Genomic DNA, 17,613 nt, shown 5'->3' with positions numbered 1-17,613 from the left:
CCCACAGTAAAATTTGGTGGAGGTTCCATCATGCTTTGGGGCTGTGTGGCCAATGCCGGCACCGGGAATCTTGTTAAAGTTGAGGGACGCATGGATTCCTCTCAGTATCAGCAGATTCTTGACAATAATGTTCATGAATCAGTGACAAAGTTGAAGTTACGCAGGGGATGGATCTTTCAGCAAGACAATGATCCAAAACACCTCTCCAAATCTAACTCAGGCATTCATGCAGAGGAACAATTACATTGTTCTGGAATGGCCATCCCAGTCCCCAGACCTGAATATCATTGAACATCTGTGGGATCATTTGAAGAAGGCTGTCCATGCTCGGCGACCATCAAACTTAACTGAACTGGAATTGTTTTGTAAAGAGGAATGGTCAAAAATACCTTCATCCAGGATCTCATTAAAAGCTACAGGAAGCGACTAGAGGCTGTTATTTTTGCAAAAGGAGGATCTACTAAATATTAATGTCACTTTTCTGGTGAGGTGCCCATACTTATGCACCTGTCAAATTTTGTTTGAATGCAGATTTTCTGTTAGTACAATAAACCTCATTTCACGGCAGAAACATTACTGTGTCCAACAGTTATTAGATATATGAAACTGAAATAGCTGTTGCAAAAAAACAATTTTTATAAAACATTAAGCTTAAGATTAATAGGGGTGCCCAAACTTTTTCATATAACTGTATAACTGCTCAGGACGCAGACAGACAATAGCTTATAAAACCCTGTTCCGTCGTTGACAGCTTTACCAACCTAGCCCAGAACACACTTCGCTGCCACCAGCTCAGATTCCTCAATAGAGGGGTTCAAAGCCAACCCAAATTAGTAGCGTAATTAACTTCAGGCACTTGAAAATTCGCTATAGAACATGGAGAAGACAAAACTAATAAATTTTATATTTTACTCCGAAAAGGTAGGCAGTGTTTACAAAAGGTATATATAGATTTTGCAATATGAGACAATTAAGGTATGTAAAAGCAATTACAAAAGAAAACAGGGATTAAAGAAGATAAACACTCACATGTTGCTTAGGTCATTCCAGGCTAACCATGCTGGTGGGAGAAGCCAGACATCCCAATGCATCAGAGGGTCGTGGTGCAACAGCTTCTCAGGTAATACTGAAGGCTGGGCTGACTGGCAGTAACTTATACTTGTAGGCTGTGACATCACTAAAGGGGGTTGAGTTACCCTCGCCCTCCCCTTTCCTCAGAGTTACAGATTTGCTAGCAAAACTTATCATTATCATGAATTGCCTGGAGAACCTAGCAGAGTAACGGCGCACACATCACTCATCTTATATGGAAATTAGCTTTCTAATGATTCTGAACTCGGACTAGCTATTCCACTCAGTTCAGGAGAAATCCTTTTCTCAGGTTCCTTGGGAGCTAGAATTTAGCAAGAGGTGCTGTAGCGAAGCCCTATCGAAGCACGTTTCAAATATGTAACTGTCATATTTCTATCACACACTAGCGTTGCATTACGGCTTATCTAATATCTCCTCACATACAGCAAGCCCATGTGTTTGGAGACAAAGGGGGCTGCGAGGGGGGCCACATGCAGCGTGTGTGATAACAAGGGAAAATCATACGCCAATTTATAAATTATCATGACAAGGCCATCATGAGCAATGAGTTCACTGCAAAAAAATATATATATACCGTATTTTTTGGACTTTAACCCCTTAACCCCCGGAGCTTTTTCATTTTCGTTTTTCGCTCCCCTTCTTCTCAGAGACTTAACTTTTTTATTTTTCCATCAATATGGCCATGTAAGGGCTTATTTTTTGCGGGACAAGTTGTACTTTTGAACGATACCATTGGTTTTGCCATGTCATGCAACAGAAAATGGGAAAAAAATTCCAAGTGTGATGAAATTGCAAAAAAAGTGCAATCCCACACTAGTTTTTTGCTTGGCTTTTTTGATAGGTTCACTAAATGCTAAAACTGCCATTTTGATTCTCCAGGTCAATACGAGTTCATAGACAGCAAATATGTCTACGTTCTTTTTTTATCTAAGTGGTGAAAAAAAAATCCAAACTTTGCTAAAAAAAAAATTGTTCAATATTCCAATACCCATAGCGTCTCCATTTTTCGTGATCTGGGGTCGGGTGAGGGCTTATTTTTTGCGTACTGAGTTGATGTTTTTAGTGATACCACTTATGTGCAGATACATTTTTTTGATCGCCCGTTATTGCATTTTAATGCAATGTCAAGGCGAACAAAAAAAATGTAATTTTGGCATTTTGATTTTTTTTTCTCACTACGCCGTTTAGCCATCAGGTTAATCCTTTTTTTATTGATAGATTGGGCGATTCTGAATGCAGCGATACCAAATATGTGTAGGTTTGATTTTTTTTAATTTTTTTTTTGATTGGGGCGAAAGGGGGGTGATTTGAACTTTTATATTTTTTTTAATATTTTAAACACTTTTTTTTTTTTGCATGCTTCAATAGCCTCAATAGGAGGCTAGAAGCATGGACAACTTGATCGCCTCTGCTACATAGAGGTGAAAAACAGATCACCTCTAAGTAGCAGAAATGCAGGGTTGCTTTGAGCGCCGACCACAGTGTGGCGCTCAAAGCAATCGGCCATCAACAACCATAGAGGTCTCAAGGAGACCTCAGGTTGTTATGGCAATGCACCGATGACCCCTGATCATGTGACGCGGTCAGCGGTGCTAGCGCTTCCAGCGGCGCTTGTTAAATGCCGCTGTCAGACTTTGACAGTGGCATTTAACTAGTTAATGGGCGCGGGTGGATCGAGATTCTGCTCGCGCCCATTGCACGCTCATGTCAGCTGTTGAAAACAGCTGACATATTGTCGCTTTGAGGTGGGCTCACCACCGGAGCCCACCTCAAAGCAGGGGAGTCTGCCAGCTGACGTACTATCCCGTCAGCTGGCAGAAAGGGGATAAGATGCACCTAGGTTTTAGAGGAGGAAATTAGGCAAAAAATGTGGTAAATTCTGTACTTAATTATCCCCTATCCTGGTATATATGGTCTCCTCACCCCCATCCTGATACACATGGTTTCCTCACCCTTATCCTGGTATACATGGATCCCTTATCCATATCCTGATACACATGGCCCCCTTGTCCCTAGCCTGGTATACATGGAATCCTCATCCCTTACAAAGTATATAGATTGAGGTCTGGAATCTGCCAATATGTAGCTGGTTTTCTGACTGTTTCGGATAACATGATACATGACTTTAGGTTTTTTTTGTCTAGTCTCGCTTGAATATAGGTCAATATTAAATTGTCTCCTGATGAGTCGCCTTTGGTGAGGACTGTGAAGGAAGCCCCTGTTCCTCCCACGTCACCAATCCGTGACGTCACTACACAGGCCCAGCTCTCCGGCGCCCCCTTTGTCTCTCAGGTCAGTAAGGGAACTGCACCTAGAGCAAATGGCCGCCGGGGAGACTGCCCTGTTACCCACACTGGGTATTCTAAGATTCGCAATCAGAGTAAAAGGATCAGCCCAAAATTAATTTATGATTTAATTGCCTTAAGGGCGCACTAGGTAATTACAAGAAATATACAATCACAATATACCAAGAGTTACAGTCAGAGTACAATATAACAACAATGATACAAGGCTTAAGGTATAAAGCTGGAGGTCACTTTACCAGGTTAGAGGTCGCTTGTGGAAGCCGGGGGGCGCAGCGTTCCGCAGGTCCAAACTTTAGTTGCCGGGCAGCCCCCAGAAAGCGTGTGCTTGCCCCCCTCTGGCTGGCATATGCCCTGTTTCTTAGCTGGTCATCTTCTGTGTGTCCCCCACTCTCCACATGGTCCAGCTCTTAACCCTGCCGTGTCCCTCCCCCTGTAGCTGGGTGGGCTTAGCAATCTCCACCCCTCTGCCTCCCTGCGATATTTGTTCCAATATCTAATAAATGGGATAACTGCTCTCAGGATGATCGGATCAGCACACATGCAGTACCAGCGCCTGTGGTTTGTTCTGCCGGTCGTACTGGGATCAAACCTGGACCCATTCGGTCCCTGTGGGAGGCTGATCTCTATATCTCGGGTTTCAGACCTCCCACGGATACAGGAGTCGCACCATTAGATGCACCATTTCTTTAGGATGAGGGGAATATTTTTTATGAGCCGCTACCTCGGACGATGCGTCCATAATTCACGATTCCATGTCAGAGACGGTTCGGCTGGACGACGATACTAGATGTGTATCCAGTGGCCCCTTGACATGCGTGCTTTAATTAAGCCCTTGAGCATTTCCAAGCCCCCTGCTGGTGTGGCTTCCTAACTGAGCTTTGAAGTACCTTCTGCAATCTCCTCTGAGCTCAGCCGATTACCATACTAATAGGCACTATGTTCATTAGAAAAGGTGGGGGCCAGGAGCACTCCTCTCTGCAGACCTGTGACCAGGAGGCAAAATGGAGTCACGCCAATCTCTGTTAGTATGCCCGTCCAAGATGGCGGCTGTTCCCTCATCACACCTCCCTGCTTTAGAGGGCGCTAGGGGGCATCACATTCCTGTGTTCCCCCAGGCGCCCTTCTGCACCTTCTCCTTGCCGGGACAACCCATCAGCGTTACCATGGTCTCTGCCGCTTCTGTGGCGAATGCTGAAGTGATACTGCTGGAGAGCCAGGCTCCAGCGTAGCAACCTCCCATTCGTCCCAGAGACCGAGTGTAACCAGCTGAGGGGGTTGTGGTCTGTTTCCACGGTGAAGTGGCGTCCGTACAAGTACGGCTGCAGACGCTGCAGGGCCCATACAATTGCCAGACATTCCTTCTCCATCGTGGAATAGGCCACTTCCCTCGGCAGGAGCTTCCGGCTCAGGTACAAAACGGGGTGTTCATGTCCCGTAGTGTCGACCTGGCTGAGCACAGCACCGAGGCCAAAGTCACTGGCGTCGGTCTGTACTACGAACGGCCGCGTGAAGTCGGCTGCCTGTAGTACAGGAGAGCTAGACAAGGCGGTTTTGAGCGCCTGGAAAGCTGTCTCACAGGCGACTGTCCAGTCGACTGCGACGGGCAGCTTCTTCTTGGTGAGGTCCGTCAGGGGCTTGGCCAGGGTGCTATAGTGTGGAACAAACCTCCTATAGTACCCGGCAGTCCCCAAGAAGGACATCACCTGCTTCTTGGTCCTGGGGGAGGGCCAGGAGGTGATGGCATCCACCTTCCCGGGCTCTGGCTTCAGAGCTCCCCCACCTACCCGATGTCCCAGGTACTGGACCTCACTCATACCCACCTGGCACTTTTCCGGCTTAATGGTCAACCCTGCCCTCTGGATCCTCCCCAACACCTGCGCCAGGTGCTGTAGGTGATCCTCCCAGGTGGGACTGAAGATGGCAATGTCATCCAGGTACGCGGTCGCATACCCTTCCAGTCCCTTGAGCAGCGTGTTGACCATCCGCTGAAAAGTGGCAGGGGCATTCTTCATGCCGAAGGGCATCACCGTGGACTCGTACAGTCCAAATGGGGTGATAAAGGCAGAGCGTTCCCGTGCCTTAGGGGTCAGGGGAATCTGCCAATATCCCCGGCTCAGATCCATGATGGTCAGGTACTTGGCCCCGGCCAGTTGATCGAGCAGGTCATCGATGCGCGGCATTGGGTACGCATCGGTGACCGTCACAGCGTTGAGCCCCCGGTAGTCCACGCAGAACCGCGTAGTTCGGTCCTTTTTTGGGACAAGGACTACCGGCGAAGCCCACGCGCTGTTAGATGCTTGGATCACCCCCAGCTTCAGCATCTCGTCTATCTCTTGGCGCATGTGCTGCTGCACCTCGAGAGAGACCCGATATGCTGAACGCCGGATCGGGGGGTGATTGCCGGTGTCCACATCATGGACGGCTGCCTCAGTCCTTCCGGGCAGGCTGCTGAACAGCTCCCGAAAGGGGTGTAGGGTGACCCCCAGCTGGGAACGTTGGTCCTCCGAGAGCTGGTGGCCAACCCCCACATCCTCGATGGATCCACCCGCCTTGGCTTGGGTGAGCAGATCCAGGAGGGTTTCTACCTCCCCTTCCTCCGGGAGGTTGCACACTGGGTGGGCACAAGCCTCCCGCTCATGATGTGCCTTCATCATGTTCACGTGGAAGGCCTTTCTCCTTCCACGGGCGTGGTCCAGGGTGACCAGATAGGTGACGGCGTTGAGCTGCTGGTGCACGAGGTATGGACCTTCCCAGGCTGCCTGGAGCTTGTTTTGTGGGACGGGGACCAGTACCCACACCTTTTGACCCACCTGGTAGGTCCTCTCACAAGCATTCTGGTCGTACCACCGCTTCTGGTCAGCTTGGGCCTGGGCCATATTGTCATGCACCAGCCGTGTCAAGGCCGTCATTCTGTCCCGGAAGCGCACAACATACTCAATGGCCGACACTCCAGGGGTGGCCAAATCTCCTTCCCACGCTTCCTTCACCAGAGCAAGGGGCCCCCGTACACGTCGCCCGTACAGGAGCTCAAAGGGGGAGAACCCCGTTGAGGCCTGTGGAACCTCCCGGTAGGCAAATAGAAGGTGTGGGAGATACCGCTCCCAATCTCTCCCGTGGGAGTCGATCAACATCTTAAGCATCTGCTTTAAGGTGCCGTTGAACCGCTCACACAGGCCATTGGTCTGTGGGTGATACGGGCTGGCTACCAGATGTTGCACCTGGATCTGCTTACAGAGAGACTCCATCAGCTGGGACATGAACTGGGTCCCTCGGTCGGTGAGCATTTCCTGGGGAAACCCCACTCTGGAGAAGATCTCCAGTAAGGCAGTGGCCACTTTGTCAGCCCGAATGGATGACAAAGCAACCGCCTCCGGGTACCGAGTGGCATAGTCCACTACCGTTAATATGAAGCATTTCCCGGAGCGACTGGGAGTGGACAGAGGTCCAATGAGATCCACAGCCACCCTCGAGAAAGGCTCTTCAATGATGGGCAGAGTTACCAGTGGGGCTTTGGGGCGCCGCCCCGCCTTCCCCACCCTCTGACAGGTGTCACACGAACGGCAGTAGGCAATTACCTCGGTCCTCATTCCAGGCCAGTAGAAATGCTGCGCTAGCCTGGCCCTGGTTTTAGCGATCCCTAGGTGTCCGGCCATGGGAATCTCGTGTGCTATCCGCAACAATTCCGCCCTGAACGGATAGGGTACCACTAACTGTCGGTCCCTGGGCCACGCCTCCGGTGAACCCTGCTGGACCGATACCCGGTACAGCCGTCCCTGGTCCCAGACCAACCGCTCGCGGTCTGACTCCCCAGGAGGCTGTGCCGCCTGCTCCTTGAGAGCTTTCAGGCTAGCGTCAGCTTCCAACGCTGCCTGAAATCCCTGACTCGATGTGGCGAGAATGGACGACACTGCCACATCCGCTGTCAGCTCCCCGGGATCTGTCTCCTGGCCGCTGTCTGACTCGGCAGCCACTTGGTCAGAGAGGGGGAAGCCGTCGGACCTCTGCAAGGCTCCTTGGGCTCCGGCGCTCCCACTCCTGGTGACACGACCGCTGTGCCCATGGGTAGCGCCTGCTTCCCCCCGGCTCCTGAACAAGTCGCCGGGTCAGGCAGACTTCCCTGCCCTCCTGACATCCCGGGTGTGGGGAACTCCTGCCCTGGGGTCTTACCTGGTGGCTCCTCTCCTGGGACGCCTCCTCCCCCCATGGCCTGTTCCTCTTCCTGCAGGGGCCCTAGGCTCAGCAGGCTGGATTCACTTAGGGGCCCTACACTTCCCGTAGCAGCCTCTCCCTCCACCTCTGAGCTCTCCCCTACAGTCTCCCCACCTGTCCTCCCTGTGTGCCCTGTGTGTGTGGTGTCAGTGTATGGATTACCCTCAGGTTTCAATCCCTCCTCCACTGTTGGAGGCACATTCAACACATCAACATTCACAGTAGAGTCATGACATTCTTGGGGAGCCCAACTTGGGGGTTCAGTGGCCACATACTGAGACACTATCCGCCCCAAATCGGTCCCAAGTAATACATTGGCAGGAATATTTGACGTTACTCCCACCTCCCGCACTCCCCTCCCGGCGCCCCAGTCCAAAAACACCTTTGCGACAGGCAGCGCCGGTTCCACGCCTCCAATTCCGGAGACGGAAAGGGTTCTCCCCGGTACCAAGTCTTGAGGGGACACCACCTCAGGACGTACCAGGGTTCGTTCAGCGCCTGTGTCCCGCAGTCCCATGACCGCTGTGCGGCCGATAGTGACGGGTTGGTAATTGTCCAGGGACCTCCCACCACCCTCTCCCACACATAAAACAGTGGACGGTTTCGGGGACAGGGATGGGGCCTTAAGACGCTGGGGACATGCAGACTTGAAGTGTCCCAGCTGGTTGCAGTGATGACAACGTCTGGGTTCTGTGCCTGGCCTGGAGAGGGCAGCAGGGGGGTACACCCCTTGCACTCTGGGGGCTGGGGAAACAGGGGCAGGATTGGGCTTACCCCCTCTCCAGGTGCTGCTGGCAGGCTTCTTCGGCTCAGGCGCCCTGTTATTGGCATACTCATCTGCCAGGGCGGCTGTAGCAGAAGCCCCCTTTGGTTTCCGGTCACGGAGGAACTGCTGGAGGTCCTCTGGGCAGTTCCACAAGAACTGCTCTGTGACGAACAGTTCCTGGACCTCCTGACGGGTGGTGAGCGCTAGACCCGAGGTCCAGTGCTCTGCAGCTCTCAGCAACGCCCGCATGTGGTCGGTCCAGGTGTCCTTTGGGCCCCGCTGCAGGCTCCGGAACTTCTTGCGGTAGGACTCCGGGGTGAGGTTGTAGTGCTGGATCAGGGCCCGCTTGATGCTGCTGTAGTCCTGCTCCGCCCCGGCAGGTAAGTCCCCCAAAACTTCCAGGGACTTACCCCTCAAACGGGGGGTCAGGTATCTTGCCCACTGATCCGGGGCCAGATGGTGTTGAAGGCAGGTCCTTTCAAAGGCCAGCAAGAAGGAATCCAGGTCTCCATCCTTCTCAAGCAGAGGGAAGTCCTCGGCCCGGACTTTGGAAACCCTGGACTCGGGTGGTGCTGGGGCGTCCAGCGGGAGCCCGTGTTGAGCCATCTCCAGTCGGTGCTGGCGCTCCGCTGCTCTCTCTGCCGCTGCTTGCTCTGCTGCCCGCTCTGCAGCTTTCTCGGCCCGCTCCGCTGCCTCACGGCGTTCTGCACGCTCTTGCTCCGCCGCTTCACGGCGTTCTGCACGCTCTTGCTCCGCCGCTTCACGGCGTTCTGCACGCTCGGCCTCCGCTGCCTTCTCTGCAGCTGCCATGAGTCTCATATAGGCGTCTTCATTACCCGCCTCGAGACGTGCCACTGCCGCTGCAACAAGGGCCTCTGATGTGGACAGGCTGGGGCGGGTAGGTGGTGGGTAGTCCCTTGCCGGACTAAGCACAGGTGGCTGGCTCCTTGGGGAATCTGGGCTGAGCTCCCCCTCGCCTTGAACAGTAAAGTCCACCACCACCTCCTCATCATCGACCATAGCACTGGCCTGCGCCCTCACTGCACTCCTGGTGCCCTCTGCCATCTTTGGAACCTCTGGTTACTGACACAGCTGTAACCCTGACCTTGCACACAACTTATTATATTTACACTCTGACCGTCTAGTGCTGGGCTGACCTTAAGACCCCAGCAGTGAAAGTTACCACTGGTAGCCTTTAGTGTCTGGGAGTAGGGGTCCCACGCACACTATTACTCTGATCCCACGTACGCTGCCACCACTGTGAAGGAAGCCCCTGTTCCTCCCACGTCACCAATCCGTGACGTCACTACACAGGCCCAGCTCTCCGGCGCCCCCTTTGTCTCTCAGGTCAGTAAGGGAACTGCACCTAGAGCAAATGGCCGCCGGGGAGACTGCCCTGTTACCCACACTGGGTATTCTAAGATTCGCAATCAGAGTAAAAGGATCAGCCCAAAATTAATTTATGATTTAATTGCCTTAAGGGCGCACTAGGTAATTACAAGAAATATACAATCACAATATACCAAGAGTTACAGTCAGAGTACAATATAACAACAATGATACAAGGCTTAAGGTATAAAGCTGGAGGTCACTTTACCAGGTTAGAGGTCGCTTGTGGAAGCCGGGGGGCGCAGCGTTCCGCAGGTCCAAACTTTAGTTGCCGGGCAGCCCCCAGAAAGCGTGTGCTTGCCCCCCTCTGGCTGGCATATGCCCTGTTTCTTAGCTGGTCATCTTCTGTGTGTCCCCCACTCTCCACATGGTCCAGCTCTTAACCCTGCCGTGTCCCTCCCCCTGTAGCTGGGTGGGCTTAGCAATCTCCACCCCTCTGCCTCCCTGCGATATTTGTTCCAATATCTAATAAATGGGATAACTGCTCTCAGGATGATCGGATCAGCACACGGGCAGTACCAGCGCCTGTGGTTTGTTCTGCCGGTCGTACTGGGATCAAACCTGGACCCATTCGGTCCCTGTGGGAGGCTGATCTCTATATCTCGGGTTTCAGACCTCCCACGGATACAGGAGTCGCACCATTAGATGCACCATTTCTTTAGGATGAGGGGAATATTTTTTATGAGCCGCTACCTCGGACGATGCGTCCATAATTCACGATTCCATGTCAGAGACGGTTCGGCTGGACGACGATACTAGATGTGTATCCAGTGGCCCCTTGACATGCGTGCTTTAATTAAGCCCTTGAGCATTTCCAAGCCCCCTGCTGGTGTGGCTTCCTAACTGAGCTTTGAAGTACCTTCTGCAATCTCCTCTGAGCTCAGCCGATTACCATACTAATAGGCACTATGTTCATTAGAAAAGGTGGGGGCCAGGAGCACTCCTCTCTGCAGACCTGTGACCAGGAGGCAAAATGGAGTCACGCCAATCTCTGTTAGTATGCCCGTCCAAGATGGCGGCTGTTCCCTCATCACAAGGACGATGAAACCCATAGAAATGAGAGGCTTGGAGAGTGAGTGTGTATACTTCACCTCACCCTATATACTCAACTGTGGGGTACATGTTTTTTCTATTAGTCATCTACTGACTAACCATCAGGGGGTAAATTATGGGTATAGTTTTACATTTGGAATTAATAAAATTTAGTTTTATCCTTTATCCTTTTGTCAGCAAACATAAGTAATGACAAGAGACAACCCATTTAAGAAGATTAAATTTTGGTTAAAACTATTCCAACATTATGAACATAAAAAAGGCTTCTTCCCTATGTGATGTCTCTGATGTTTATTAACAGTTGATTTCCAAGTTAAATACTTCCCACATTAAGAAAATGTAAAAGGCTTCTCCCCTGTGTGACTGCTCTGATGTCTAACAAGAAGCACTTTCCTTTTAAAACATTTCCCACATTCTGAACAGGAAAAAGGCTTCTCCCCTGTGTGAGTTCTTTGGTGTTTAACCAAATCTGATTTCTGGTTAAAACATTTCCCACATTCTGAACATGAAAAAGGCTTCTCCCCTGTGTGAGTTCTTTGGTGTTTAACCAAATCTGATTTCTGGTTAAAACATTTCCCACATTCTGAACATGAAAAAGGCTTCTCCCCTGTGTGAGTTCTTTGGTGTCTAACAAGACTCTCTTTGAGGGTAAAACATTTCCCACATTCTGAACAGGAAAAAGGCTTCTCCCCTGTGTGAGTTCTTTGGTGTTTAACCAAATCTGATTTCTGGTTAAAACGTTTCCCACATTCTGAACATGAAAAAGGCTTCTCCCCTGTGTGAGATATTTGGTGTCTAACAAGACTCTCTTTGAGGGTAAAACATTTCCCACATTCTGAACAGGAAAAAGGCTTCTCCCCTGTGTGAGTTCTTTGGTGATTAACCAAATCTGATTTCTGGTTAAAACATTTCCCACATTCTGAACATGAAAAAGGCTTCTCCCCTGTGTGAGTTCTTTGGTGTTTAACAAGACTCCCTTTCTGGTTAAAACATTTCCCACATTCTGAACATGAAAAAGGCTTCTCCACTGTGTGAGTTATTTGGTGTGTAACAAGACTCCCTCTCTGGTTAAAACGTTTCCCACATTCTGAACATGAAAAAGGCTTCTCCCCTGTGTGAGTTCTTTGGTGTCTAACAAGAATCTCTTTGAGGGTAAAACATTTCCCACATTCTGAACAGGAAAAAGGCTTCTCCCCTGTGTGAGTTCTCTGGTGACTAACAAGATGCACTTTCCATTTAAAACATTTCCCACATTCTGAACATGAAAAAGGCTTCTCTCCTGTGTGAGTTCTTTGGTGTCTAACAAGACTCCCTTTCTTGTTAAAGCATTTCCCACATTCTGAACATGAAAAAGGCTTCTCTCCCGTGTGAGTTATTTGGTGTATAACAAGACTCCCTTTCCGGTTAAAACATTTCTCACATTCTGAACATGAAAAAGGCTTCTCCCCTGTGTGAGATATTTGGTGTCTAACAAGATTCTCTTTGAGGGTAAAACATTTCCCACATTCTGAACAGGAAAAAGGTTTCTCCCCTGTGTGAGTTCTCTGGTGACTAACCAAATCTGATTTCCTTTTAAAACATTTCCCACATTCTGAACAGGAAAAAGGCTTCTCCCCTGTGTGAGTTCTATGGTGACTAACCAAATCTGATTTCCATTTAAAACATTTCTCACATTCTGAACATGAAAAAGGCTTCTCACCTGTGTGAGTTATTTGGTGTCTAACAAGATGCCATTTCTGGTTAAAACATTTCCCACATTCTGAACAGGAAAAAGGCTTCTTTGCTTTAGGAGCAGTTTGTTTTCTAATGCCTCTTTTGTAACTTTGATTTTCATTAGTAGTCAGTAATGAATCAGAAGATGGGACCTGTTTCATAGGATCAGATGACAGATCTTTGTTGTGAATGGATGATGATATATCTGGAGTAATGGCATTCACTTCAGTTGTATCTTGTAGGATCTCAAGACCATCAGATTTAAAAATTGAAGATGTCAGCTGTCCCACTGATCTCCTGGTACAGTCATCTGCTAAGATAAAAAACAATTTTTTAAATAAAATATCCTTGAGTTTTATATTTTTGAATATTTCTACTTAAACTGTCCATAAAAATGGCAAGCTATGTAAAAAATCTTTATTTACCAAGACATTGACAGTTCACAGTCTAATAGAATGCCTTGTTGGATGAACCAGTAGTGCATGGTGTTCAACTGTTTGTTCATTCCGCCTCCGAAATATCGAATAAAAAGAAACCAATCAATGTTATGTAGGCAAAAATAATACCAATTCTCATCTCACAAAAAACAAGTCCCCACTCAGGTCCATCATCTGTCAATGGAAAAACAGAGGTTCCCACACTACTAGTGGCTCATAGGCTGTTGAAAAGCAACAGAGTTTCTATAAACCAATCCAGCAAAATACGCTCTCACTTATGAGTCTTGCAGTGTGCTCAAACAACAATTAGGATCCCTGTATTTAGCAATATTGTATAGTGAGAAGAAACCACTTAATTTGCGGTGTGTGTCTCCTGGAGTACAATCTGGGCACTATGTGCTGGGTAATAAAATGGCAAATGTGTAATTTTCACTCTCAAACATCCACTGCGTGTGAATTTCAGGAAAGTGGCTGGGGAGTAAAAATATTCATTCCTGTTGCACACGTGGTCAAAATTGTTGGTACCCCTCTTTTAATGACAGAAAAACCCACAATGATCACAGAAATAACTTGAATCTGACAAAAGTAATCAAAAATCTATAAATGAACAAATGAAAGTCACACATTGCCTTTCAACCATGCGTCCGCAGAAAATTTAAAAAAATAAAACTTCTGAAATAGGCCTGGACAGAAATGATGGTACCCTTAACTTAACCACTTCGTGACCGCCAACAGGAGATAAACGTCGGCGCTAGCAGGGCTTTGTGCAGTGCCAATGTTTGTCTACAGTCGGCGGTTTTGTGCTCATCGGGACCCCCACGTACCTTATAACAAGGGGATTCCAGTGCACAACACTTACTGTGACCCCAACCTCATCGAGACCTGATTGGTTCAGGTCCTGATGACGTCAGCGTCACACCAGCCAATGAGACAAATCACTAGGAACGTTTGTTGTAGCAACGAACTTTCCCGGGTGATCTGCCTCATAAAAACGCTGTTTCTCCTCAGATCTCCTGTCAGTGAGAGATTAGAGGAGAAACAGTGTTACAAGTGCTGCTTAAACAGCTGCGTCAGTCAGCGATCTTGTTATAAAAGTAAAAAAAACAGATAAGGTTAGAGTTAGTGCTATAGTTAGGGTTAGTGTTGAGGCTAAAATTAAGGTTACTGTTAGGGTTAGGAATACAAAGTTAGGGTTACTGTTAGGCTAAAGCTAGGGTTACTGTTAGGGATACTGTTAGGCTAAAGTTAGGGTTACTGTTAGGCTAAAGTTAGGGATACTATTAGCTTTAGGGTTACTGTTAGGCTAAAGTTATGGTTACTGATAGGGTTGCTGTTAGGCTAAAGTTAGGGTTAGGGATACTGTTAGGCTTAAGTTAGGGTTACTGTGAGGCTTAGGGTTGCTGCTAGGATTGTTTGGGTTGCTGTTAGGCTAAAGTTAGGATTTATTCTAAAGTTAGGGTTAGGCTAAAGAATTAGGCTTTTCTCAATTGCCTCCCCAATAATTTGGTAACATCAGTCACGTCAGGTCAGTCAGTCACATCAGTGTTTTCTATTTCCGGGAAAAAAAAACAAAAAACTACTAAAATGGCCCATCAGTATTATAGTGCAGAGGATGCTTATGCAGTTTTATGTTCTGACAGCGAAGAAAGTGCAGCACCAGATGGCTGTGTGGATTTCGAGGGCTTTAGTAGCAGCGACAGTGATAGCTCAGAAATGCCTTTTACTAGGCACTGCTCCTAATAGCCAGATTCCTACTCCACACTGATGAGGGGCAAACACCCCAAAACAGCTGTCTGTGGATGGATACCATGCTTGGCATAGGTGGTTTTCCTGTATTGGATGTTTTCCTTTATTGGATGCTGCCCTTCCCGTGGTTGTTCCTTCCCGGGGAAAGGCCTGGCTATTCACTGCTTGCGTTGAGAAACACGTGATGGTGTCTCCGCAGATATCCTACATGCATTTGCATATTTCCCATAAAGGATGGGGGCAGTGTTCTGGATCCCTGCGTTGAGAAACACGTGATGGTGTCTCCGCGGTGTTGGATGTTTTGGTCTCCCCGAGGCCAATCATCTGTGCCTTTACAGCCTTTTACTAGGCACTGCTCCTAATAGCCAGATTCCTACTCCACACTGATGAGGGGCAAACACCCCAAAACAGCTGTCTGTGGATGGATACCATGCTTGGCATATGTGGTTTTCCTGTATTGGATGTTTTCCTTTATTGGATGCTGCCCTTCCCGTGGTTGTTCCTTCCCGGGGAAAGGCCTGGCTGTTCACTGCTTGCGTTGAGAAACACGTGATGGTGTCTCCGCAGATATCCTACATGCATTTGCATATTACCCATAAGGGATGGGGGCAGTGTTCTGGATCACTGCGTTGAGAAACACGTGATGGTGTCTCCGCGGTGTTGGATGTTTTGGTCTCCCCGAGGCCAATTATCTGTGCCTTTACAGCCTTTTACTAGGCACTGCTCCTAATAGCCAGATTCCTACTCCACACTGATGAGGGGCAAACACCCCGAAACAGCTGTCTGTGGATGGATACCATGCTTGGCATAGGTGTTTTCCTGTATTGGATGTTTTCCTTTATTGGATGCTGCCCTTCCCGTGGTTGTTCCTTCCCGGGGAAAGGCCTGGCTATTCACTGCTTGCGTTGAGAAACACGTGATGGTGTCTCCGCAGATATCCTACATGCATTTGCATATTTCCCATAAAGGATGGGGGCAGTGTTCTGGATCCCTGCGTTGAGAAACACGTGATGGTGTCTCCGCGGTGTTGGATGTTTTGGTCTCCCCGAGGCCAATCATCTGTGCCTTTACAGCCTTTTACTAGGCACTGCTCCTAATAGCCAGATTCCTACTCCACACTGATGAGGGGCAAACACCCCAAAACAGCTGTCTGTGGATGGATACCATGCTTGGCATAGGTGGTTTTCCTGTATTGGATGTTTTCCTTTATTGGATGCTGCCCTTCCCGTGGTTGTTCCTTCCCGGGGAAAGGCCTGGTTATTCACTGCTTGCGTTGAGAAACACGTGATGGTGTCTCCGCAGATATCCTACATGCATAGCTCAGAAATGAGCAGTGATTCTGGTCCATCCTCACACACAAGGACCAGTAGAACAAGAAGGACAAATAGCGCTTCTGGAGAAATGTCTCCAACTCAGGGAACAATGCCCAGTACTAGCGCTGTCCCTAGTGCTCGTGAATTGGCGCACACCGATGTCCGAGGGGCTGTGCCTCTTGATGTAGCATTTCCCAGGTGGGAGGCTTCGGATTCAGCTACTCCAGTCATCCCTAATTTAAATGCCATTCCTGGTATAAATGTGGAGGTGGAAAATTTTGGACCAGTTAATTTTTTTAATTTACTTCTGACAGATAGCTTGCTAGAGCATATTATCCTACAAACAAATTTATATATGTCCCAATTCATCAGCCAGAATCCAAGATCCTATTATGCTAGGTCAAATTTATGGACAACAACTAATGTCCTAGAAATGAAAAAAAATTTCAGACTTACATTAGCTATGGGGCTTGTTAACAAAAATTTGGTCCTATTGGTCCAACCGCCCTGTTCAAGCCACCCCAATGTTTCCTGCCATTCTTCCTAGGACCCATTATGAAATGCTTATGAGATTTTGGCATTTTAAATGACAACAGTCGAAGCCTGCCCAGAAATGCCCCAGTACATTACATACTATTCAAAATCAGACCCATCATCGAAGACTTGACAGAAAAGTTCTTAAAGCTTTACACCCCAACAGAGAACATTTCCATTGATGAGTCCCATGTAAAATTCAAAGGAAGACTGCACCCCAAGCAATTTAATCCTTCTAAGAGGGCAATGTTCGGAATAAAGCTCTATAAAATGTGCAAGAGTTCAACCAGATATACATCAGCTTTTCGCATTTATGAGGGGAAAGATAGCCAACTAAACCCAGCAGGATGCCCTACTTATCTGGTGACATCTGGAAAAATTATTTGGAAGCTGATAAATCAATTTTTACAAAAAGGCTACAATCTGTCTGTTGACAACGACTACACCAGCATACCCCTATTTAAAAGTCTGGCTGAACATAACATAGGGGCTTGTGGGACCATTCGCAAAAACCATCAGTTGTTTCCACAAACATTGGTCAATGAAAAGTTCTGAAAGGGGCAGTCAGGGGCTTTATGCAGTGGAGAGCTGCTTGCCCCTAAGTACAAGGATTAAAAAAAACATTTTTATCCTGAGCTCGATCCACACGAATGCCACAAGGGCCACTGCAGACCAACAGGGATACACTACTACAAAACCTGTGTCTTTCATTGACTACAACAAATATATGGGGGGTGTGGACCTTGCAGACCAGGTTCTACAGCCATACCAGGTATCAAGAAAATCATATACCTGGTATAAAAAGTTAGTCATTTATTTGTTTCAGGTGGTCACATATAATTCTTTTGTGTTATACAAACAGCCGGAAATGCAGATACTTTCATTGATTATCAGGAAAAGGTCATTGAAAATCTTGTTTTTGAAAATGTTGTCCCCGCCAATCCTTTAGAATCTGAAGATGTCAGAAGACTCACTGAGCGACATTTTATTGCACTCATTCCAGCAACTGAAACAAGAAAGAACCCCAGAGAAGATGTTGTGTATGTTCCAAGAGA

General features: G+C 48.2%; 2 protein-coding genes across 4 annotated transcripts in view; both read right to left on the bottom strand.

The window, feature by feature from the left end:
* The window catches only part of LOC143766498 (uncharacterized), an 831,863-nt gene that overhangs the window by 812,016 nt on the left and 2,234 nt on the right, over positions 1 to 17,613 (bottom strand). The gene's annotated exons all lie outside the window — the stretch shown is intronic.
* LOC143766500 (uncharacterized) overlaps positions 10,804 to 17,613 on the bottom strand; it is a 250,253-nt gene continuing 243,443 nt past the window's right edge. For 2 of the 3 annotated variants that reach the window (XM_077254235.1, XM_077254234.1), the window contains exon 7: positions 10,804 to 12,841. In XM_077254235.1, the coding sequence (XP_077110350.1) occupies positions 11,145 to 12,841 (1,697 nt within the window). In that variant the 3' untranslated portion in view covers positions 10,804 to 11,144. The remainder of the gene's footprint in view (positions 12,842 to 17,613) is intronic. The other variant, XM_077254236.1, reaches the window with a different exon arrangement.

Source organism: Ranitomeya variabilis, chromosome 4, assembly GCF_051348905.1.
Source record: "Ranitomeya variabilis isolate aRanVar5 chromosome 4, aRanVar5.hap1, whole genome shotgun sequence".
In the NCBI taxonomy this organism is placed as follows: Eukaryota; Metazoa; Chordata; class Amphibia; order Anura; family Dendrobatidae; genus Ranitomeya; species Ranitomeya variabilis.
The sequence above is the reverse complement of the archived record's forward strand: the minus strand, read 5'-3'. Positions and strand labels throughout refer to the sequence as shown.